Raw genomic sequence first — 25,876 nt, forward strand, 5'->3', positions numbered from 1 at the left:
TGAAATTGAATCTATTAAGTGAGCACTATGCTATAGCAAATATAATTAGTCCAACACACAGTAAATAGGTAGAAACACTATCTTGATTTGACGTGACTCGCGTGACGTGACTCGCGTGACATTCATAAAGGGTGATTTTCCGCAAAATTTGAATATCTTCTGGAAAGGAAAATTCAGTAATCCTTTTGGTATCTATGTGAAGACTTGATATTAATTATTTGGAGTAAAACTATTGAACAGGCAAGGACAAAAAAAACAAAAACAGTAAATTTTGTGACTCGCGTGACAGTAAATCGAGGGTGTTTTCAATTCACCACTATTGTCTAATGCCTTGATGTCGAAAAAAATTGAAGCTATTAAGTGAGCACTATGCTATAGCAAATATAATTAGTCCAAAAAACTGATGATATCTATGATTACTATGTACAAATCTGCACAAAATGAAATTTCACTGTATTTTTCATAATTTAGTTACAACGGGAACCATTTGTTATAACCGACCCCATAATCAAACAAATGATGTTTTGGGGGTGAAAAAAATATTTTTAGTAACTACAAGTATTCTTTTTATTGGAAACTTATACAATTTTAATGTACAATGATTTTAAATTTTTTGGTATGATGTTGACCTTATCATGGAATTGACCATATATATATATAAATATATATCGTCGCTCTATGCGTGCGTGAAACCCAGGGTAGCAATATGGTGTAATTTGTATATCTTGTGTTGTATGTGATATATAAATATATATACATATATATATATATATCACATATAGACAAGATATACAATTTACACCATATTGCTACCCTGGGTTTCACGCACGCATAGAGCGACGATCTTCAGGCCAGTGGATGGTCAAATCAGACTACTTCTTTTTCAACTGTTTACGGTTCAATAGCTTGGGGTTCCCATGGCGACACAAAGAAATAAGCTCGGATCTCCTATTGATTGTGTCACCTCCTGTACGAAGGATTTCCAGTTTTTCTTCTATATAAAGGTTCATAAATTCATCGAAGATTCCCTGCGTATTTACAAGCAAAGCAGGCGTTCTTCATGATATTTCTTAGTCCTTTATGTTAAACGAGAAGTAATTCAGTTGCATCATACTGGCGTTGTCCTACTGCCATTCAAATTTGAAACTTTCGCATCGGATGGCGATAGTTTATGATCCGAGTCTTCCAAAAGCTTTGCTCTAAATAATTAAGAAATATACAAATATATGAATGTACACAAGCAGAATAGGTGCATGTTTCCATACTCATTAAATCTTTGTATACTATCTCAGTGATTAGTAATAATTCTACACATTGTACATTAGCTTAGCGAGTGTGCGTTAAGGACGACATGTGTCGTGCATCTTAGTGATTATACAAATGACGACATTTGTACTGGACCAGAAATGTAAGTCGACAATTTTGCACATTAGTCGGGTGTGGCAACTTATGAGATATCTAGATAGGCCTGCGACTGAGAAAGTTATCTATGCTGTCATCTCGAGTAGGCTTGATTATGACAATTCTCTTCTATATAGTGTAGCTACATCCCATATATCAGGCTTGCAAAGGATCCAGCACACGGCTACTCGAATCATCTTAAGGGCGAACAGGTTTACCCCCATCGCTCCTTTGCTGGCATAACTACTCCGGTTACCAATAAGACTCCGTATTGACTATAAAATCCTCATTCTAGTTTTCGTGCCATTAAAACTGGTACCCCAACCTATCTTAATGTTCTCTTTCATCAGCAAGCTAGATGTAAACCAATACGTTCGCACAATCAATTTCAACTTGAGGTTGCAATTTCACGTACAAGATAATTCGATGACCGTAGCTCCCTGAATGCTGCACCACGTTTAGGAACCTCCCTCTCGGTTGAAATTAGGTCCTAAGATTATATTTTTTAATTCAGGCGCTGTCTTCAAACTTTTCTTTTCTATTAGTTTTGTACCTTTCAGCATCCGTAAAGCGCATTAAACAACGTTTGTTGGTGTATGCGTTATATAAGACTAGCTATTATTATTATTAGCTAAGTGATTGGGCACTAAGGACAATATTATACTGTATAGCTTCCTGACTTTTTATATCACATAACATATTATTTTGTTACCACTGAATTTATAACACGGTTTATCAGTTCAGATAGGGTACATAATTGAATCACAGTGAAATACTTACCCTTCTGTTTGGTCGGTCTGAAAGCAACAAATGGGTAGGAATGTTGTCACATGAAAATTTAAAATATGAAATATTAGAAGCATGAAAAAGTAGGCTTTTGGTTTTTATGTAGTAAAACACAACGTTAAAAAAAAAATTGAAAATGTGCATAGTGATCTAAAACTATGCATAGTGATCTATAATTTAGTTGTTCACATAATTCACTTTGCATTCCAAGTACACCTACATAATGAATTCCAATGTCAATGAACTTTAAGGTCTTGCAGTCTAAATTTTTTGCGATCGCATGAGTTCATAACGATATGCTAACATGCTTTCAAAAGAAATTCACCATGGTAACCACACTATGTTGTTGTGAACACAGTCACCATTTAAAAATCATGCCCGTATTGGCTGCACCAATGGGAGAGGGAGAGCATGAGGGGTTGGGAGGGCAATGAGGGCTCATTTATAATACTGCCTAGACTTATCAGTAGAGTTTACATCACCAATGAACAACGTTGTTCCTCTTTGACTCTAGAACTGTTACGCTGTTGGTGTGTGGTTCCAGTCCTTGATCAGGAAATGCGATATGCTATTTCTAAGATAAAGAATTGCTAACGCATTTCATACAGCCTACACAAATGGATACTGAAACCAATATTACATGCAGAGACTGCTTTTTAGTGTATATATACTAGAACTTTATTCTCCCAACTGCCTATTTATAAAGTTACCTCTGACGCCTGTGATTTCACCTAACAAACCCACAGAAAGTAAAATTAATGTATTTTAATGGTCCGTGTCACTCTGTGTTAAACTACAGAACAGATTTCTTATCAGAATTTATATTTGTCCAACGCATAGCAGATACATAGAATATATTAATAAACAAAAGAGCGGCAATAGTGTATTGATTTATACACAAAAACCCATATCTCGTCACACCCAAATATTATGGATCACATAATTGGATAAAGGTAAGTGACATACACATTTCAAATTGTAAACAAACGTACAAATCCTTACATATAAGTCTGACGTACAATCTTTTTCTTTGATATTTTTACCAACTTTACCACAACATCTATAGAATCATGCCTGTTTGTAGAATCATGTGATAAATTAATCTGATGAAAATTACATGCATAATTTCTACTTATAATGCGATAATAAATCTACCTCTTTACTTACCATTTCTTCATTTGCCTTCTCTACCTGTAATACAAGTGTAAGACATGAAGTTCAATATAATCACCCAAATACACAGATCATGCAAACCTTACACGGAGAGATAACGTGCATGATTTTTTTCGCCTGAAATTGGAAAGGAACTTACAATCTGTGTATTTATTTACTATTTACAGTTCGTATTTTGTGAATAAGCTAATTGTACAGTATCTGTAAGCCAACGGCAATCACACAAAAGTTTAATACAGAACTTAAACGTTATGTCTTTATATTGCTGTTCTGTCTAATATATCTTCTGAAAGGCCGTTATGCAACCGCCCTCACCTTTCCCAGAGGTAAAACATGATTGGACCAATCCTGAAAAATGTGAGAGTCGTTGAATGGAATCTAGTGTTGTTGACTTCTACTGTTCACATTCTTTTTTGCACTGGGTTGAAAGATATTTTATTAAGTAATGTTCACTTACGATCTTTTCATATTCTTCATATTTCAGAGGACGTGGTCCAGTACTCTGTGTGAATAAACAAATAACTCATGATTAGTCCATATTATTTAGCTTGATATGTATGCAAGAAGACCTTCGTAAGAACTTGAATTTGACCATGTTATTTTTCGTCTACTATGTAAAAGTGTGTTTCAAATTGATATCTTCATATAACATAATGTTATCAGGACATACCTCCCACCGTTCATTTTCGTAACTCATTGTCAGTACTGCAGATATAACACCAGTTTGCCACTCGACTGAAAGAGACCGTAAAAGGAGTTTCTTTAGTCTGTATCTATGAAAACTTGAACATGTAAAACATTTAGTAAAAGACCGTATTGTCTATACTGCATTCGGACATGTATCATTTATTTAATTTTTGAGGATGATAATTGATGAACTTAGTAATTATCGATTAAACGATGAATTGTGCCATCTGTATTTGTAGCACAAGTAATATTCTGTATATTAAAATGTACTGGCGTCCTGTTCACAACTCATATTTGTTAGAACTCCCTTTCACATGGGACTGTGCATGTCGTCAACTGTAGGTGTACTGCCTATATGCCAACAATAGGAAGAGAAGAAGCCAATGGAAGATGCATTGATCTTTGGAGAACGCAGTTTTTAAAGTTGTTAATGATCTGATATCCATCAGAGTTGCACCCAGCTTTACATAACAATCCAAGCTTATCTTAAAAGTACTACTAGAGCTTGAAATAAACAAAAATTTTAACCCATAAATAGAGCCTGAAAAATTATATGACGAAAATATCAACTGAACAAAAATGAAAGCAATTTGCTTGGTTGCGAACCTTTAGGATTAAACAATCGACTGGGACTGTGTTTTTTCAGTCATGAGGTCAATAGAAATGTTAATATAATCTGTTAAACTGATTGTTAATCTCAAGTGACTCGCTCCCCTACCAGTCGTTAAATAAGTGGCTTTTAGGATTTTAGGTAAAGTCGTGAACAAATCTCCATTTTTCTCGAACCTGTTGAACAAAGGATAGTGATAAACGCATTAGTCGTTGTTCTTAATCGTGTAGTTCCAATCATTTACACAACTACATTTCACCTCATCAACAGTTACTTGTAAAGATCAACTTATTTGTAAAGATCAATTTGTTAAACAGCATTCTTACCACGTGGCTTCTTTTGTAACATGCTCAACTTGTTCTCAAAGTTAAAGGGCAGCAGAATTCTTTCAGTCCTGTGAGAAGTAATGGTAGTAGTTCGTCAGTTTTTTGTAATTAGATACACTAAAAGGGTCCATTAATCTTATTATTAGGTCCCCAAAAAGGTTTTCTTCAAGTATTCTTGTTTTTAATATCATTTTTTGTTTCCATTTCACATCTGATTCAGCCTGCTCAAACGAAGGAGCACACCACCGTATTTCTTTGGTAGATAAATCAATCAATTCGCTAAATATATATATTATGTGTAAGTAAGCACGATATGGTGCGACATGCTGCTGAAACGTCTTCACATTTAGATATACTCTAACAGGAATCATTTCAATAAGTTGGTAAATTAAATAAATGTAATTCTTTCTCAGACAATCTGAATAATAGTCGACTGTTCATTATAACTATGCTTACTTGATCTTGGTTGGTTTACGTCCGTGACAGGCATATTTCAGGATATTTATCCATTCGGTAATGTCCAATTGCTGCCATTTCTTGTTTACAATTTCCAAGTTTTTCAAATTGTTAAGCGGAGGTAAAACTGCTCCAGAGCTTAGATTAATAGCTTCACCGTTATCTTCAACTGACTTGAAGCTGTCTTGCAGTTGAATCCATTCAATGTCAACCTATTCAAGAAATTAACTACATGATAAATTTGAGAATCATGAATGAGGAACCTCAAAAAATTATCAGTATTAGTTATCTGGATGGGTTACAAAGTAATTCAAGGATTGACCAACAGGAATATAGTTTACAATTGCTATAGCAATCTAAGGTGTGTCTTATCGTGTAAAATAAATTCTAACATGAAATCTGAAAATTGCAATATGACAGTTGTCTCAAATTAGCTAAGTAAATTTATATTTATGATATTGATATTACGATGCCTGGTGTTCTTGGCTCGATGGTTCTATTTAATTACGTAATGCCTGTAGGTTTAGTTTTGGATAAGTAAGCCCCAAACATGTTGTGGATCGGGAAGTACAGTAATAGGTTTATTGGCCAATGGAGATGAACGGTAACCAAAGAAAAATGGCTCACCTCTGTGCCACAAAAAAGTTTACTTTCATTTAACACATTTGTTTAACATCTTATTCACATCTTAACCGCCTTAAACTTTAGCAATTGAATGTTACAAATTATATTCACAAATATGCAACAAATTTACATATTTCATGATAGTTATTCAACATCACGTGTGCGTTTACGAAGTCCATTATTTTACCCAATGTATCGAAACATCAGGAATTAAGACGACATGTTGAAACGGTTTAATATACTGGACAATCACTTGTTAGATGTACACATTAACCTATTGGATAGTGTAGCTAATGTTTTTTTTTGAAATTATAACAAGATAAAATGAAATAATGAATGTAACTATCTACGTATCGGTCACATTTATTCTCAATGCCTCATATTTTCAGATCCTGCCATCACCTATCATGGTTTGACAAAAGCACATCATGCAAAGACACATCATTTCTATATTGCTTTTTCACACTGAATCGAAAGTAAGGTAATTCTTTAAAAAAAATTTCACCTGTTTATCGGATGCTTCCTTCAACCACTCCACTATTCCATCATGTGTATCTCGAGTATCGTCTTTCGAAATTATAACTTTTTTACACCACTCTTTAAATGAAAGAATAGCCAGAATGCAAAAATGCATAATGGTTTCGATGATGTAACATTCAGTTATTTTCTGCATAGATCTGACGTAATGTATAGTGAGGGTGCACAAAATACTTGATATTAGTAATACAGTGAAAAGCAGTGCGATGTGACAAACAATGCATGTGCAATGAAATGACCATTGACCTAAACAACAAGCTTCTTGTACTTAATGTGATAGATACATCAACATGCTAAGTATAACATCTTTCTTTGTTGAAATATTTTGCAAAACTTGAGTTCACAATCTGACCCTGGTGAACTCAAACGACCATTGACCTCCACCCACAACATGAAGGCTTCTTGTACTCAATGTGGTACGATTACATATACCAAATATGCGATCTGTACAAGCTTCTCTTTACGATATTATGTTTAGGAAGATTTGTTAGTGTGGAAAGACAGGTAAGAGGGTAGTGAAGTCAATGTTTGGCATTTGCTGACTTCAAATGACCTTGACCTCCACCAATAGCCATAATAGGCTCCTTTAATTTACTACGGTACATCTAAAAACCAAATATGAGATCTGTCCTTTCTTGCAATATCATTTTTACAAGGTTGTCACGATTTGGCCTGTTGTCCCCAAATGACCTTTGACCTACACCAAAAACCTTAGGCTTTTTGTACTTAATGTGGTACGTCTGCACACTAAATATGAATTGGTCCGACCTTCTCTTCTTGAGATATTGTGTTTACAAGGTTTTGACAATTTGACCCTTAGCGACCCTAAATGACCTTTGACCTCCATAGAAATCAATAGGCTTCCTGTACTGAATGTGGTACTTCTACACACTAAATATGAAGTCTGTCTAAGCTTCCTTTCTTGAGCTAATGTGTTTACAAAGTTTTCACAATTTGACCTCGGTGACCCGAAATGACCTTTGACCTCCACAGAAAACAAAAGGCTTCTTGTACTCAATGTGGTACTTCTACACATTAAATATGAGGTTTGCCCAATCTTCCTTTCATGAGCTATGGTGTTAACAAGGTTTTCACAATTTGACCCCTAGTGACCCTAATCAACTTTGACTTCCACAGAAAAAACTAGGCTTCTTGTGCTCCATGTGGTACGTTTACACACCAAATATGAGGTCTACCCAAGCTTCTCTTCTTGAGATATTGTGTTTATAAGGTTTCCACACTTTGACCCCTGGTTACCCCAAATGACACAGAAAACAATAGGCTTCTTGTACTCAATGTGGTGCATCTACACACCAAACATGAAGTTGGTCCAACTTCCCTTCTTGAGATATCCTGTTTACAAGCTGGGCGTCACAAACGCATACATACGCATACATACACACATACGCCATCATGAATGCAAAGGTTACGAGATTTATTACGATATTTACGTCCGTGACAGGCATATTTCAGGATATTTATCCATTTGGTAATGTCCAATTGCTGCCATTTCTTGTTTACAATTTCCAAGTTTTTTCAAATTGTTAAGCGGAGGTAAAACTGCTCCAGAGCTTAGATTAATAGCTTCACCGTTATCTTCAACTGACTTGAAGCTGTCTTGCAGTTGAATCCATTCAATGTCAACCTATTCAAGAAATTAACTACATAATAAATTTGAGAATCATGAATGAGGAACCTCAAAAAATTATCAGTATTAGTTATCTGGATGGGTTACAAAGTAATTCAAGGATTGACCAACAGGAATATAGTTTACAATTGCTATAGCAATCTAAGGTGTGTCTTATCGTGTAAAATAAATCCTAACATGAAATCTGAAAATTGCAATATGACAGTTGTCTCAAATTAGCTAAGTAAATTTATATTTATGATATTGATATTACGATGCCTGGTGTTCTTGGCTCGATGGTTCTATTTAATTACGTAATGCCTGTAGGTTTAGTTTTGGATAAGTAAGCCCCAAACATGTTGTGGATCGGGAAGTAATAGGTTTATTGGCCAATGGAGATGAACGGTAACCAAAGAAAAAGGCTCACCTCTGTGCCACAAAAAAGTTTACTTTCATTTAACACATTTGTTTTACATCTTATTCACATCTTAACCGCCTTAAACTTTAGCATTTGAATGTTACAAATTATATTCACAAATATGCAACAAATTTACATATTTCATGATAGTTATTCAACATCACGTGTGCGTTTACGAAGTCCATTATTTTACCCAATGTATCGAAACATCAGGAATTAAGACGACATGTTGAAACGGTTTAATATACTGGACAATCACTTGTTAGATGTACACATTAACCTATTGGATAGTGTAACTAATGTTTTTTTGTTGAAATTATAACAAGATAAAATGAAATAATGAATGTAACTATCTACGTATCGGTCACATTTATTCTCAATGCCTCATATTTTCAGATCCTGCCATCACCTATCATGGTTTGACAAAGCACATCATGCAAAGACACATCATTTCTCTATTGCTTTTTCACACTGAATCGAAAGTAAGGTAATTCTTTTAAAAAAAATTTCACCTGTTTATCGGATGCTTCCTTCAACCACTCCACTATTCCATCATGTGTATCTCGAGTATCGTCTTTCGAAATTATAACTTTTTTACACCACTCTTTAAAATGAAAGAATAGCCAGAATGCAAAAATGCATAATGGTTTCGATGATGTAACATTCAGTTATTTTCTGCATAGATCTGACGTAATGTATAGTGAGGGTGCACAACATACTTGATATTAGTAATACAGTGAAAAGCAGTGCGATGTGACAAACAATACATTCACAATGACACATGCTGTCATGAAATGACCATTGACCTAAACAACAAGCTTCTTGTACTTAATGTGATAGATACATCAACATGCTAAATATAACATCTTTCTTTGTTGAAATATTTTGCAAAACTTGAGTTCACAATCTGACCCTGGTGAACTCAAACGACCATTGACCTCCACCCACAACATGAAGGCTTCTTGTACTCAATGTGGTACAATTACATACCAAATATGCGATCTGTCCAAGCTTCCCTTACGATATTATGTTTAGGAAGATTTGTTAGTGTGGAGAGACAGGTAAGAGGGTAGTGAAGTCAATGTTTGGCATTTGCTGACTTCAAATGACCTTTGACCTCCACCAATAGCCATAATAGGCTCCTTATATTTACTATGGTACATCTACAAACCAAATATGAGATCTGTCCTTTCTTGCAATATCATGTTTACAAGGTTGTCACGATTTGACCTGTTGTCCCCAAAAGACCTTTGACCTACACCAAAAACTTTAGGCTTTCTGTACTCAATGTGGTACGTCTGCACACTAAATATGAATTGGTCCGACCTTCTCTTCTTTAGATATCATGTTTACAAGGTTTCAAAATTTGACCTCTGGTGAGCCCAAAAGACCTTTGACCTACACCAAAAACAATAGGCTTCTTGAACTCAATATGGTACTTCTACACATTAAGTATGAGGTTTGCCCAAGCTTCCTTTCATGAGCTATGGTGTTAACAAGGTTTTCACAATTTGACCACTAGTGACCCTAATAATCTTTGACCTCCACAGAAAACAATAGGCTTCTTGTGCTCAATGTGTTTACACACCAAATATGAGGTCTGCCCAAGCTTCCCTTCTTGAGATATTGTGTTCACAAGGTTTCCACATTTTGACCCCTGGTGACCCCAAATGACCTTGACCTCGACAGAAAACAATTGGCTTCTTGTACTCAATGTGGTACATCTACACACCAAACATGAAGTTGGTCAAACTTCCCCTTCGTGAGATGTCGTGTTTACAAGCTGGGCGTCACAAATGCATACATACTGTACGCATACATACACACATACGCCATCATGAATGCAAAGGTTACGATATTCATCGAAACCAAAAACCGATTTATGAGTAGCAACATTATACTCGTATTCTCTTTCATTCTGGGTCACTTTAAATTAAATTTATATGCAGGTGCAGTACAGAAAAACTTGTGAATCCAAACTGAGAAAGCATCGCTTCTTACATCAAAGATAAATACACAGTAATTGAAAGTTGTAAGTAATCCATGAATTAACCAACTAAATATAGATAGCTTTGATACCTTTTACTTTTTCTTCTTTCACCTTTTCCCCAGGATTGAGTGGTTGCTGTTGTGTTATACACAGTAGTTGTCTGAAATAACGCTCTACTGCAGATAAGATATAAACTGTATTACTTATCTGAGTAATGCAAGCTGTAGGTCTGAGTAATGCAAGCTGTAGTTCTAACAGCGAAAACAAAAGTATTAATACTTAAAGACACAAGCTTCAAACGGCATACGTTAGGTAAGATAATATATAGTCATGTACATAACTTGACGCCTGAGATCTGTGGGATGTGAGTCACTCGTTTTCACGGAAACTGCATTGACAACTTGAACTCTGATCTAAAGAAATGACGTGCACCACTCTACATGTGAATGTAGTGATGCATGAATATACAAAGTGATCATCTCATTGTTATAGTGCTGATAGGAATACAGCCACAGCATGACTTGTTCTCAGTCGGTGAGACTTAAACAACTTTGTAAACGGATCTGCTCTGTTAACTGCCTAGTTTTTTTTAGCACAATCTATTTAATCTATTCAATATATGTAATATTTCTAATTTCTCTATATTTTTCTAATTTCTCTTATCTAACTAACCTATCAAATCTATCCAATTTATCGGATCTATTTTCATATATTTAATCTATTCGATCTATTTCATCTATCTGATCTATTTCATCTATTTTATCTAGTCCATCTACTTTCTCACAGAATACTTGCGGAAAGGCAAGTCACTTGATTGTAACAAGAATAGTGCCCTGGTAATTTACATCAGTATATTGCTTAAACTGATATATTGCCATATATTGTTATTAAGTGTGGAGAGTGACAAACATTTTAATCAGCATAAAAAGCTTAGAGTATCCACATTTTGATTTGAAATCTGTAGTTCTTGTAACAGTTTGCTTTCACCAAGACCTCTAAACGTATTCTGGGTCCGTTTGGCTTACATCATTACATTTACGTGGTTTCAGTCTGATTGTGGTAATTGTCGCCAAGGCTACTCCAAAAACTGCTCTAATTTGTAGTGAAACAATGAAGTGTAGTGCTGCGTTACAGATACAGTTAATTGAAACACGACAAAAAAATGCACTAGAAAGTAAGGGGCTAACCAGGTTTGTAGCTAGGATTCCACACACACATGGTGGCACAGGAATCACAGGAAAGCATTTCAAGAATTCTATACCAAGAAGGGTTGAGAAGTCGTAAAGAGCATCTGGGTGAGGCTCAACCAAAAGTGACCGGGGATGTAATCTGCATGGGATGCCCTATTATTGGAATGGAAGACCCCGATCCCACCCCTCATGCTAAAAGGCGGAGTTAACACAACGTCATATCAATAATGGGAACATGGAATAGCTGTTAGTGGGGCAAGGAAAGGCTGAACCAGATATCCAGGTGTCACAGATTGCAATGGCTTCGAACTATTTTCAGTATAAATAAAGTAAACAGAGATACCTGATCGGGAATACTGATTTCACCGTCTAGAGTGTTCTAAGTTAGCCTCGACAACAGTCTTATTCCAAAAAGAAACCTGAACCAAATCAATTAAACAGAAGTCTATTAGATACTTTAGAGTAATATTTATATTTACGGATTAATCAGTCAATTACCTTTACATCGGTAGAGGACGACTCCGATGATAATCAATACCACTAATAACACAAAGAACACAACAACACCAATCCAACCAGTTTGTCGTTCCTCCTCTGAAATGCCAAGAGAAATAGTCAAAATATGAACATCAACAACTCCAGATACAAGTTGACATCATCTCCATATAACAAATCAACACAGCTATCTTAAATTGGTTCATAATAGTGTCAAACATGCATGTGAATGATATACAACGGTATGTCAAATCGGTATCAAGAACTATACACCGCATACAAAGTAAAAGTACATTACTTACACGTTGATTTTATTAAACTCTGTCCCTTTATTTGCAACGCTTCTCCTTCAATTCCAAATCAAAACAACAAGTGCATTCGATCAGTTTAGGTTTACTACGTTTACTGGCATACCACATAAAATTTAACCTGCACATAAAATAGTTATGGGGAAGTTCTTGCATTTTAATGTAGTTCTTACCCTGAAAAGTTACATCAGTTGATGTAAATTTCGTTGTTACACCGTCAGTGCTATAAACACACGTGTACGTGCCCAGGGTAGGATTTCCAGCCGTGTTAATGACAAGAGAGCTATTTTGCAATGTGAATCCCTCAGGCATCATAACTTTACTCATACTTTTAGTTCCAAATGCAAAAATTTCTTCCGTTGGACCCACTTTTTTCCATACAAAGAATAACACATCTTCTCCGCAGTTCATAACCACTCTTTCATTAGGAGTTACAAGCAGATGTTCGCTACATGCTTGAAGTGTCCCGCTTTCAACCAGTATCGTAGATTCACTGTTACCTACCTCAGACACATCGCTTCTTGCTGCACAGACGAATAAACGTAACGAGAGACAGGGTTTTATTGAAATATCCACAACAGCATGGTAAGATTGTAATTCATTGACACTGGTTGTTACAGCTTTCGACTGAGAAGAGATCTGTTCATCCCCACTGTTAGTTCTTAACTTCCATGTCAAATCATCTAATACTTCACCTACTCGTGAAACACTACAACTTAAACTCATAGGAGCGTTTAATTCTAAAAAGCATAATGATTTTTGGACACATCCAGTAGCACTTAAGGTTGGGTACGGTTCAGGTGGTTTGTCTGCAAATTGTGAAAAGAAAGACGAATTAAAACAATAAATTGTCCAGCCAGAAAATATTAGGTATATTTATATGTTTTTTTTATTTATGAATTTAGTTGGGTTCGCTAACAACTAAAGGTCGCAGGGAAGTCGATATTCCCTGTTAAAATTCTTTACTACGCATGCAGTTCACACTCATTCAGCTAACCTACTAATTTATTGTTAATCGTGTGGATATATTTTGCGAATCATTTCTATTTCAATACGAAATTTCAACTGTAGCTTGTCCCTTACAAATATATTATATTAAGATTTTTAACTGAAGATAATATTTTACCAACTGAAATTACCAAATGACATCTAATCGTTAAGTAGACACGTCATGTTATCATTCATATTCGTAGCTCCATTATAGGGTATAAATGTGATGCAGTGTGGTTAGACCATCAGATATATACTCACGATGCAGCTGGCTTCAGTGCTAATGGTATTTCAATGATGTAACCTTTTACACTGTTGCACCATTGCAACTCGAATATAGTAAGTTATAATCACGTGAGACTACTTTATCATGTGTATGGTTGTACACCAACAGTGTCTCGCTGTTCTCACTGTTCCAGCGTTTGTATTATAAAATTAAACAACATCTATGAAGTATGAATATGACTGCGTGAGTGGATGATTAAATGTATGGATGAATGGATCGATGAATGAACGAACAAACCACCGTTTGCCCTTTTTCATTGTCAGCTCGTAAAACTTCATGCTAAAGAGAAACAGTGGCTGAAACATTACAAATAAATATGAAAGGAGAATGTGAAGATCATCGAGGTATCATTGACCGAACTAAAATCAAATAGTTTACATCATGCTTTTCTTCTTAACAAGCACAAACGATTTCTGAGAAGAAATTATCACCAAGTAGTAGGAGTAAGATCGGTCATTGTCAACATTGTTCTCTTATTGGAGGATGACTTGACGTTGAATGATTTGCAGGAGAAAGAGAAATTTCGGAGTATTGGTTAGTGTCTTCGGAATTTCAAGCATATTTCCGATGCGTTAATTACTTAAAACTAAAACAGTTCTCTAAATGGGAAAATATTGAACTCTTTAATTATGATTCCTCCTGCTCAAGAAATATTTATGGATCACTGCTTACTCGTAGTTACTCGCCATGCTACTTCAATTAACTGTTTTAGTTAGATGAATTTTCGACATTTTAGTAGCAATGTTTTATCGTTTCAATGAAATGAGTACTGCATTTTGTTTTCTCTGTGGACGATTTGAGGAGACATATAAGAACATGCTTTGGAGGCTTGAGAAATAACTTCTAGTTTCTTGTAAGGTGTCAAAATTACCAGTTTTGCCACATTTATTTTTATATTTAACAAGATATTGGTTATAAGGTGATTGTCCTATGCAGCAATATCTTTATTTATAACTTCCTCATAAATTTGCAACAGGAAACAATGTTTTCTTGTAAGAAAATCGCTGAAGAGTGACCACCTGCTAATGACTATATGCGCAAAGTAAGATTCATGTTAAAAGTGGAAAACAGTATATGACTCCGAGAAAGGCTCATATAAAAAAGATGGAATTAAGATGTTCCTTTAATTATTGTACAATGTTATTTGAAGATTAATTTTAATAGTTCTGTGCTTTTAATTTTCCTCTATATGAGAACCTATATATAATGTATTGTCTTCTGTTTTGTTATATTTGTAAATACAACCACCAACAATAAACTCTTACAAAATAACTAATGTATGTCGTTATCAAAGAAATCGACTTACCATAGACAAATACATGAACAGCTTCAAAGATTGGATCTTCATTTTTTTTCGCCAATAACACTATTCCAAAGGAATCATTATGTAGGGTGGAAACTTTGTTGATTATAAGAGATCCATCAGGGCGAACACGGTATTCTTCGGACTCATATCCGGGTCCAGATACATTGCCTTCTCTGAGGGAAATAAAGGGTAGATCACTGCTAGTCACATTGGTTGAGTTGTACCAAAATGCTGCATATAAATCACCAGGATAGTTGCAGGATATCACACCTTTCTTTCCTAATTGCAGATATTGCGGAGACTGACACTTATCCAATGCGACAACCGTGCCTGTAATTGAAGAGGAAAGACGTAAACCTTGAACCTGTTTTCAAATCACATGAAAGTTGCAGGGTATCCATTTTCCCCTCAAACTGTGTTCCATTCTCCAGTTCAAATATAAATGGGTGAGTATAAGGAACATAGAGCCTCATATGAAGTCGCAATAAAGTTTGACTTGCATTCAACTACAATTGAAAAAAAAACACATTCAATTGACCTCCTGCCCCAACCAGAATAGCATTCCATCAGTATGCCAAACCTTCACGGTTCCATCACATTTCTCATGCAAAATAACTAATGTATGTCGTTATCAAAGAAATCGACTTACCATAGACAAATACATGAACAGCTTCAAAGATTGGATCTTCATTTTTTTTCGCCAATAACACTATTCCAAAGGAATCATTATGTAGGGTGGAAACTTTGTTGATTATAAGAGATCCATCAGGGCGAACACGGTATTCTTCGGACTCATATCCGGGTCCAGATACATTGCCTTCTCTGAGGGAAATAAAGGGTAGATCACTGCTAGTCACATTGGTTGAGTTGTACCAAAATGCTGCATATAAATCACCAGGATAGTTGCAGGATATCACACCTTTCTTTCCTAATTGCAGATATTGCGGAGACTGACACTTATCCAATGCGACAACCGTGCCTGTAATTGAAGAGGAAAGACGTAAACCTTGAACCTGTTTTCAAATCACATGAAAGTTGCAGGGTATCCATTTTCCCCTCAAACTGTGTTCCATTCTCCAGTTCAAATATAAATAAGTATAATATAGTATAAGGAACATAGAGCCTCATATGAAGTCGCAATAAATTTTGACTTGCATTCAACTACAATTGAAAAAAAAAACACATTCAATTGACCTCCTGCCCCAACCAGAATAGCATTCCATCAGTATTCCAGAAGCCTTCACGGTTCCATCACATTTTCGAATGTCAGCACTCCCCGCCCCCCCCCCCCTCGAAGCTGTCCCTTCGTCCCCTGCATTACAACTCGGTATTGCGCGTGTGCAAGTGATGTGATTGAGTAAGTATTACTTCAGACATATGAAGTCCTAATACCTCAGTGCAGGTCTTTCATTCACGTTTTGTAGCTTCATATGAACATGTAACCCTACCCTTGCTCTTGCATCTATAACCCACCACAGTCCCTCCTCTTCTCCCCTCTCCAAGATAAAGCCGGTATGGATCTTACCACTCAATATGAACCAAAGGATAGCAGGGATCATGAAAAGGTTTGTGATAGACATCTGAAAAAGGAACAAAACTGACACTTAATTGAACTGCCATAAATTGAATATACATAGGTTGATTTCCAATATATGACCGACGGTGGCCGATAAGGCCACCGTCGCTTAATATAGGTCTTGATTTGTTAACAGTAACTCACGAGCAAGGTAGCAAGAAAACCTATTTTCAATAGAGTTTAAAGTTCATATTCTCCATATCACTGTAATCACTTGTTTTCATACCATTTTTCTTTGGTGCTGTTTTTCACTAACCTTCAGTTAAGTTACAAGGAATTATAATAAAATCAAAGAACCTGTTGAGCCATCACTCATTAGTGAGGCAATATATACTAATTAATGCTTAAAGAAAGTGTGAATTGCGGATGGCCACTTCTCGATGTGGGTCGCCAAAGAAAAGAGTTTTAAAGCAGGATTGTAAAGTAATTAGCATATATAATTTGTATCAAGGTGAATTCAACTGTTCTGACATATTGAACAGAAGGGTCATTACTTTTCAAATGAACAGATTGTTGGAGAAGTTTGTAGTTGAACCTTTTCCTAAAATAACATCATCCTTGCATGATTAGAGCAAATAATGAGAAATAAGAAAATTTCAGTTACATTGCTTCAACATTGTTTGTACAATACATTTTGGAGGTATTGTCAATGACCGTGAAACATGCTATGACCTTAAACTATAGTAGTAGGGCCTAAAAAAGCCTGTGCAATGGCGAACTAACAGGCGAAACAGTACTGTCAAAATTTCAAACTTTGATTGAGATTTGAGTGTTTTGAGTGATTTCCCATTAAATAATTACATACTTGGCAAAAAAACTTCCTGATTTGTTTGAAGTGGGTCGAGCAACATTCATTAGTGATTTGACATGGAATTACAAAGAAATAAAACAAGCTTATTTAGTGAACTGATGCTCATTGATGCCCTTACTTAACTAGGTATAGCAACGTGACTCTTTAACCTAAACCTGCGCTACCATTCCATGGTAAGGGTCACCATTTACAATGAAACTTGCCATTCACCAAACTTCCGATGTTTCTCTTACTTTGGTTTCTTCGCAAATGGGCTAACCATTCAAAGATTTCACAATAACATTTAGCTCAGTGATATAATGTCCACTCAATGTTGTGGATTCACGGTATAGGCGAATCCATTTAGACCGCGTTGCAATAGTTACAGTTGGAGTTGGAGTACATTCAGTTGATTCTGTACATACTTTAGGAATAGGCAAGTTCATATATTAATTTAAACTTTCTGAAAGAGCCTTGTGAAACGATTGTATGCTGATTGTATGCTACAGAACTTAATGCTACTCTGGTTTACATGTATAATGTAACGTTCGTCGTGTATATTTTAGAGGGAACCTTTCACAATGAGATATGTACAACACCTAGTGATACACATACATTCGGGAAATTCCACTTGGTATTTTTTAGCACTGCCTCTAATAAGGTGGCTCTACTACTATTCTAAACAGGTGACGCTACTACCACGTCAGGCGGCGATGTAAATTTGTGGCGCTACTACCCTTAACGGAAGGTGCTTCATTTCCAAGTTGGAACCAAACCAGGTCATAAATTGAACTAGCCTTTTCATTTTTCGAAGCAAAGTTCAGGAAGTAGTAGAAGCAATATGAGTAGACTATGAATAAATGCATATGAAACTCATGATAATACAATGCTCATAGCCACAGTACATCTTACCGCATTCTGAGTCATATAATCGAAATTAACATACCATATCAAAACTGCACACAGTCAGAAATCAGTAGTTGCTCGCCATGCTACTTCAATCAACTGTTTTTTTTAGATGAATTTTCGACATTTTAGTGGCAATGTTTTAGACTTTTGACCGTTATTTCGCAAACACTTGGCAAAAGCGGTGAAATGCATTGTGGGAGCTTAGCCCATCACTATATTTCAGCACACTTCAGCTTGGATATCGTAAAGCAATATGGCTAGGCTATGAGGAATTGCATATGAAATTCATTATAATACAAGCAAATAGCTACTGTACATTTGGCCACATTCATAGTTATATAAATTAAGTTAACATACCATATCAAAACTATACACGGATTACCAAATTACAACGTACCGTAATACACAACGGACCTTTTATCATAATAAAAGGAACCTTCACGCAGTTAATCTATAGTCGTGTACACAAGCTTACTTTGACTTTGAAACAAACCTGCTACAGAATACGCCCATGCAAAAGCGAAACTTACAGCCAACCTACTGTCTTGTGACACTAACCTACATATTATTACCAAAAAACAAAGAAATGAAAACGGTGTGTTTTAACATATGGTTGTAAAACAAATGCCACTTAATAGTAACATCAATTCCATACCTTAAATATAACATTCTGTTATACACTAGGCTACGTCTCTTTGTGTACTAGATAGAATCGCCTTCACATACAACAACGAAGCGTCAATATACTACCTGAAATCCAGATTTACATATGACTCAACGAAAGGTTCATGGTGCAAGGTCAGTCACAGAAAAAACAAAACAACGATACGCGTCGCGTTCACTGGTCTACACTAACAGTGGTCGCGTTGCAGAGATCATTCCTATGGATTATGGAACGCCGAAATGACAGGGATGTGATAATACCATAACACAGTATGATGAACAGGATGTGCTACAACAAAGGATATACTGGTGCTTGTCAGCACTGGCAATACCTTCATGCCCAGTACATAATAATACTTGAAAATTAAATAAGCTTATATTAAAAAAGGTACTGCCTTGGTCGGCTCTGGTTAGTACTACGTAGTTTTACCCTTGTGTGATTTTATCAGGTGTACCTAGATACATAGGCTCACCTGCTAATTCTGGATCAAGTCACTGTAGGCTACATTACAGGTTGGTCGATTCAGTGACAAGTGAACATTGGTTCTCTACTTTATCCAAAGGATAAGGCAAAGGATAAGTCTGCACTGAATTTTCGTACAGTGTTCGCAACGCATTTGGTAGTATTATTTTGTGTGTGAATTCATATTGCAGTTAATTTTGTTTGGTTGTGCATGTGCCTATTTCACTTTGTTTCGTAGGTCTTCACCCTGTACTGCTGTATGTTTCTGTCATTTTCAGAGAGTAAATGCATTTACAAGTTCCACTACAATCTGTTATGTAATATGGGCTTGTTTCAAGTAATCTCTGCCTGTTGCATTTAAAAGCAATGTGAAGTCATATGCCATGTGACTTTATATATTGTTTCCTATTATCCAACGTTCTGTTAACATTTATTTTTGTTTTCTTTCATTTTCAGGACTCTTTCTGCATCTGCGGGTTGGGTTTTCCTACTTGGCACTTGGGATATAGTACATGTATCAATATTTGAGAAAATTGTAGCCTGCCATTACTTCAAGTTGCTTCCATAATGTGTTTGTTTTTAAATTTTCACAGTTTCAACAAATATGGAAAGTGTAAAATAAAAACCCAACCATATTATCTTCATTGTCATACATCATGTGGCAAATATTGATGTAATTGCATGTGGTTGTTTTTGTAGATCCAGGTTGAAATAATGTTGCGGTGGACTGGAAAGTCAATTGTACAGGAACCTAAGCATTCAATAAGGCTCAAGTTGATGTTTGTGTTTATGCATATGTGACACCTACCTTTGATAATTCACAATGTAGACACAATCTAATGGGTATAAGTGACCTGTTGTTCTTGTTGCTTGGTCACAGGGTCGAACATGACAAATTTCAAGTAATGACAAGTCCCATTGTACTGGAACTTGGTGTGATGTTGTTTGGTGATAATATGTACATGTTATAGGGAGTAAATAACCCTGTTGTGCTTGGTACTCATCATTAATACTAATGAGGTCACAATTTCAAAGTTAATGCTTCAAAAATATAGTAAGTCCCAGCAATTGGTCTAACTGCATTGAGACATTGCAGTTGTTGGCTGATGACAGGTAAATGATAATGTTTGGTATATTGATTATGTATATTAATGAGGGGATGTGGCTTAATACTACTTTGCAAAACTAAGATTGGGTGGCTCATTAACCCTATACAGTAATATGGCATATGTTCACCAAGGTATAATAGATATTTTAATTCAAGCTTAATTCAAGCTTGATTCAACAGACTACTATTCAAGTCATTTCCAGTCAAGAGTGTAAGCACATGGAGAGAAATTAATTCGCGATAGTAAACACACCCCCACTCTTTGAATTGCATGCTCAAGTTTTCATAAGGAGTGTGATGTAGTATGCTAAGCACATCACTTATCTGAGATCCCCCACCACCTCCCCAGCACACACCATCATTGAAACGTGCGGAAACCGAACCAGGTGTTTGAACATCGGCTGCTACGTAGTGCTTACGGGTATCCCTACGAACCTTGGAAACGTGTTGAATGTAGAGCTGGATATGATGCTAACTTCGTTACAAATTCAGTGATGTTTGTCTAACATCACTCGGTGCCGCGTGGACTGAATTTTGACGGTTTGTTTTCTAGCAAACTGAAATTTGACGAATGTTTTCATTTGTGGTATGGATTTATCCAAGCAAAAACCTATACAAACCTTTTACATCTGCTAAAATCGATAAAGTATATACACTGGCTTCTGCGTTGTTGCATTCCAGCGCATACGCTGTGTTAAATGAAGAGCTGTATATATGATGCTAACTTGTTAAAATTTCAAAGATGGCAGTCCAACATCACTAGCGAACGTCGGAGACAAGTGAAATGAATTGTGACCAGCCGTTTTCAAGCAGACTGTGATAATTGACGGATGTTTCTGTGTGTGGAATGAAATTATCTAACTGTTTGTGAACATTTGGCGTTTGTTCCGGTATTATAAGTCTTTTTTGAGTCGATTTCATGATCGGTCGCTGCGGCTTTTGCAGCCGTGACCTAAATATCACCTGTAATTTAGCGGCTTTCCTCTGAGTCATTCTGTTCGAATTTATTGCTAGTGGTAAGTCAGAAACGTTTTAATCTTAGTTTTCAGGTTCAGTAGACATTTGAATGAGGTTTTAATGAAAACAACACACATTTATTTCTCGTGACTCAGTGAACGATTACCGCCGAAATTCAAAATGTGTGATGTCACCAAAGCTTAATAAATTCCGGCGAACCCTGGGTCTGCTTCCCAACTGCACAGGTATTACCAAATTACCATGTAATACACAACGGATCATTTCATTTATCGTGTTGTAGAAAGTAACCTTCACTCAGTTAATCTAGTCGTCACACAAGCTTACTTTGACTTCGAATCAACCTACTACAGAATACGCCCATGTGAAAACGAAACATACAGTTAGCCTACTGTCTACTGACACTTAATAACCCAAACAATTCCATACCTTAAACAGTTCCATTCTTTTGTACACAAAGCTACGTCTCTTTGTGCACTAGGTTTAGATATTATCGCCTTCACAAAGTACCGCGAAGCGTCTGCGTTATAATCTACATAATCTACATATAATCTACAAATAAAACAGCGAAAGGTTAATGGTGCAAGGTCAAATCACACAATATTAACACAACGATACGTGTTGCAGAGATCATTCGTATGGAACACCGGAACGGCAAATGATGTGCTAATACTCTAAACAGGAATTGCTACAACCAAAGGAGTTGTTTTAAGGGAAGCAGGACACTTCGCCCAACAACCATTTCGCCCAACTGCCATTTCGCCCAACCTTACCATTTCGCCCAACCAGCCTGGTCATTTCGCCCAACCAGCCTGGTCATTTCGCCCAACCAGCCTGGTCATTTCGCCCAACCAGCCTGGTCATTTCGCCCAACCTTGATTAAATATGATACTTGAAAAGTAAACGTTCGGGAATTGTTAAAGTTACAGGATACGAACCGAATATTAAGGAATCTTGAGGATGGATCAGTGTTTTAGGGGTTAGGTTTGATAGGTTTGATAGTAAACGGTCGGGAATTGTTAACGTTACGGGATACGAACCGAGTATTAAGGAAACTTGAAGTCGTGGTTAAATTGATTAGGCCTACATATGTGATTACATATGTGGTTACATTGATAAATATTACGGACGGGTTTTATATATATATTGTTTTTCACTTAACGTTCCGGAATTGTTAGTCAGTAGGATGGACCAGTATTTTAGGGGTTAGGTTTGATAGGTTTTTATGAAGACCGATTCCCCTGTGTTTGTATAACATTAGATTAACACTATGTAGAACTAGATAAACACATAACTGCTGTGAACAATACCCTTAATGCCTGGCGGACTTGATAAACCTTGACCGAAGTCATCAAGCAGAACAATAGGTGTGGATTAATAAACCACAAACATGCCGATTCTCCTTTGTTTTTATAATAACATAACTTCCATATAATAATAATAATAATATAACTACCAATAATATATCCCAAAATAAATCAAATTGAACTAGTGAAATAGAAACGGTTATATTATTCCACAACGGTTCCCCTTTATTTGTATAATATTATAACTTCCAAAAAATAACAATATAACTTCCAATAATTTAACCCAAAATAAATAAAATTGAATTAGTGAAATAGAAACGGTTATATTATTCCACATCGATTCCCCTTTGTTTATATAATAATATAACTTCCATATAATAATAATAACAATATAACTACCAATAATATAACCCAAAATAAATCAAATTGAACTAGTGAAATAGAAACGGTTATATTATTCCACACCGATTCCCCTTTGTTTATATAATAATATAACTTCCATATAATAATAATAATAATAATAATAATATAACTACCAATAATATAACCCAAAATAAATCAAATTGAGCTAGTGAAATAGAAACGGTTATATTATTCCACACCGATTCCCCTTGTTTGTATAATAATATAACTTCCATTGTATGCGTAAACGCCTAAAGTAGTGTAATCCTCCCATTATACCCGAAATAACTGCTCAGACTCCGATCGATATCGAGCGGACCTCACTTTATTTACCTATTACGAAGTAACCTTACCCAAAATAAATCAAATTGAACTGGTGGAATAGAAAAAGTAATATTATTCTGACTGAATATTAGTAAAAATAAGGTTGGGCGAAATGACCAACACGGTTGGGCGAAATGACCAACACGGTTGGGCGAAATGACCAACACGGTTGGGCGAAATGACCAACACGGTTGGGCGAAATGACCAACACGGTTGGGCGAAATGACCAACGCGGTTGGGCGAAATGACCAGGCTGGTTGGGCGAAATGGCAGTTGGGCGAAATGGTTGTTGGGCGAAGTGACTCGCAAGCGTTTTAAGGATCTTCCTTGCTACAACCCAAAACAAGGCGAGCTTATGGCAAGCCGTTTTACTATTTACCTCTTTATTCTACTTAAGTAGAACTTATTCCACTTAAGTAGAATATTACAATTAAGCTTAAGTGAAATTAATTGCACTTAAGTAGAATACAAAAACGCTTAAGTTAAATTAATTGCACTTAAGTAGTATTACATTTTACTTAAGTAGAATTGTATTCCACTTAAGTAAAATGACCACTTTCTTTTAAGCTTAAGTTAAATTCAATTTCACCTAAGCTTAATTACATTCTACTTAACTAAAATAAAATTAAAAGTGTCATTCACTTAAGCTAAGTGATGTTTCCTTAAGTAAAATTGTATTTTACTTAAGTAGAATACAATTAATCTTAAGTGAAATTGAATTTACCTTAAGCTAAAGTGTATTCTACATAAAAGTAGAATAATAATGCACTTAAGCTAACTACAATTGCATTCTACTGAAGTAAAATACAATTTTTTAAATGGAATTGAAGGATCGCTCGTACGGCAAGCCGTTTTAACATTTACATCGTGCGGAGAAGTGGTTGGTCTGGGTGCAATGTTTACATAGGTACCATGCCTTGTGGTACTACTACTACTTGTACCACTGCTTGATGGTATGTCGTGTTGTAGGCGTTCCCTTTTCCTCAAAAGTGTCCTTCCAACTGCATCAGCAACAGTTTGCAACGATTGATTAGCTGACTGCATTTTCCGAATGTCTAACGTTCAGACTTAGGGATAAACATAGCTTTGCTTTATTTGCTAAGGGTAAGTATGGTGTTATATTCGTACATACACAACGAAAGCTTGATAAGTATGGCAGTATGGAGGAATGGCCGCAATAGTTACGTAACTAGTACGTCTTGAACGTAACTCTATAGGTCTCGCACCACAATTAATTGTTCCATTGACTTACACACTAAACTCGTCACTTTCAAGACCTGCCAAAGCATATATAGAAGTTTTCAACTGGTCTATCCTACCCACCACATGACAGATGAGATATTGGGCTATCATGGCTTACCTTAGGTACTTTTACCTCTTTTTTTTCTGACAATGGTTAACCTTTTGAGCGGATGAACACTTCTCTAATTGTGGTGAGGTACCCATAATAGTATACAAAGTTGGACTTCGCGGCAATTACAGTGACGCAATGAGTAGCATACTGATTGACCAATCACATTTCACTTAAGCTTAATTCTATTTCACTTAAGTAAAATGCAATGCTTAAGTGAAATTGAAAAGCCATTTTTCTTTTAAGTAGAATAGCATTTTACTTAAATAGAATTTAATTTTTGGTCAGAAGAATTGTAGTTTACTTAAGGAGAATTGTATTTTACTTAAGCTTTATTCAATTAAGCTTAAGCTAAATTGAATTTTACTTCAGTAAAGTACGATATAGACACAAACCGTTTGAACTTATGCTAATAATAGTTCCGTTTAAGTGGAATAACATTAAGCTTAAGTAAAATGCGATTCTACTTAAGTGGAATTAGTTTAACTTAAGCTTAAATGTATTCTACCTAAGTGGAATTAATTCTACTTAAGTAGAATAGCGAGGTAAATGTAAAAATGGCTTGCCACACGAGCTACTACTCTTAAGTGACGATTCTAGTGCAAGAAGGTGGTTCTACTACCGTACTATTCTAAACAGGTTACGCTACTACCATTTCAGGCGGCGATGCTACTGTAAATTAGTGGCGCAAATACATATAGGTATCACACCACTGTTAGAGTAGTGCACGTCCGCCTGAAAGGTTAACCTTCGGAAAAAAAAAACCTAAAGTGACCTACTGCATATTTTTCTGCATTT

At 35.9% G+C, this 25,876-nt stretch overlaps 2 protein-coding genes across 6 annotated transcripts in view; both read right to left on the reverse strand.

Moving 5' to 3' along the window:
• Nucleotides 1–204: 204 nt before the first annotated feature.
• LOC139983194 (uncharacterized) lies at nucleotides 205–6,977 on the reverse strand. Its single transcript, XM_071996589.1, has 8 exons — nucleotides 6,569–6,977; nucleotides 5,440–5,651; nucleotides 4,984–5,051; nucleotides 4,031–4,095; nucleotides 3,818–3,862; nucleotides 3,355–3,378; nucleotides 2,182–2,198; nucleotides 205–1,199 (listed from the first exon to the last, which is right to left on the reverse strand). The coding sequence occupies exons 1-8, from the start codon at nucleotides 6,734–6,736 to the stop codon at nucleotides 1,109–1,111; spliced, it is 690 nt and encodes a 229-aa protein (XP_071852690.1). The 5' UTR covers nucleotides 6,737–6,977; the 3' UTR covers nucleotides 205–1,108.
• A 1,047-nt stretch (nucleotides 6,978–8,024) lies between these two features.
• Nucleotides 8,025–25,876, reverse strand: part of LOC139983190 (uncharacterized) — a 43,808-nt gene continuing 25,956 nt past the window's right edge. Inside the window, exons 1-9 of one of the 5 annotated variants that reach the window (XM_071996578.1) lie at nucleotides 22,124–22,245; nucleotides 16,736–16,790; nucleotides 15,860–16,189; nucleotides 15,211–15,540; nucleotides 12,802–13,437; nucleotides 12,324–12,419; nucleotides 10,725–10,811; nucleotides 9,158–9,249; nucleotides 8,025–8,245 (exon numbers count right to left, since the gene is read on the reverse strand). In XM_071996578.1, coding sequence (XP_071852679.1) covers nucleotides 8,048–8,245; nucleotides 9,158–9,249; nucleotides 10,725–10,811; nucleotides 12,324–12,419; nucleotides 12,802–13,437; nucleotides 15,211–15,540; nucleotides 15,860–16,189; nucleotides 16,736–16,790; nucleotides 22,124–22,138 — 1,839 coding nt within the window. In that variant the 5' untranslated portion in view covers nucleotides 22,139–22,245 and the 3' untranslated portion in view covers nucleotides 8,025–8,047. Of the gene's footprint in view, nucleotides 8,246–9,157; nucleotides 9,250–10,724; nucleotides 10,812–12,323; nucleotides 12,420–12,801; nucleotides 13,438–15,210; nucleotides 15,541–15,859; nucleotides 16,190–16,735; nucleotides 16,791–18,882; nucleotides 18,932–19,140; nucleotides 19,270–22,123; nucleotides 22,246–25,876 lie in introns of those variants that run through there. The other 4 variants (XM_071996580.1, XM_071996577.1, XM_071996576.1 and 1 more) reach the window with 4 other exon arrangements.

This window comes from Apostichopus japonicus, chromosome 16 (genome assembly GCF_037975245.1).
Source record: "Apostichopus japonicus isolate 1M-3 chromosome 16, ASM3797524v1, whole genome shotgun sequence".
NCBI lineage: Eukaryota > Metazoa > Echinodermata > Holothuroidea > Aspidochirotida > Stichopodidae > Apostichopus > Apostichopus japonicus.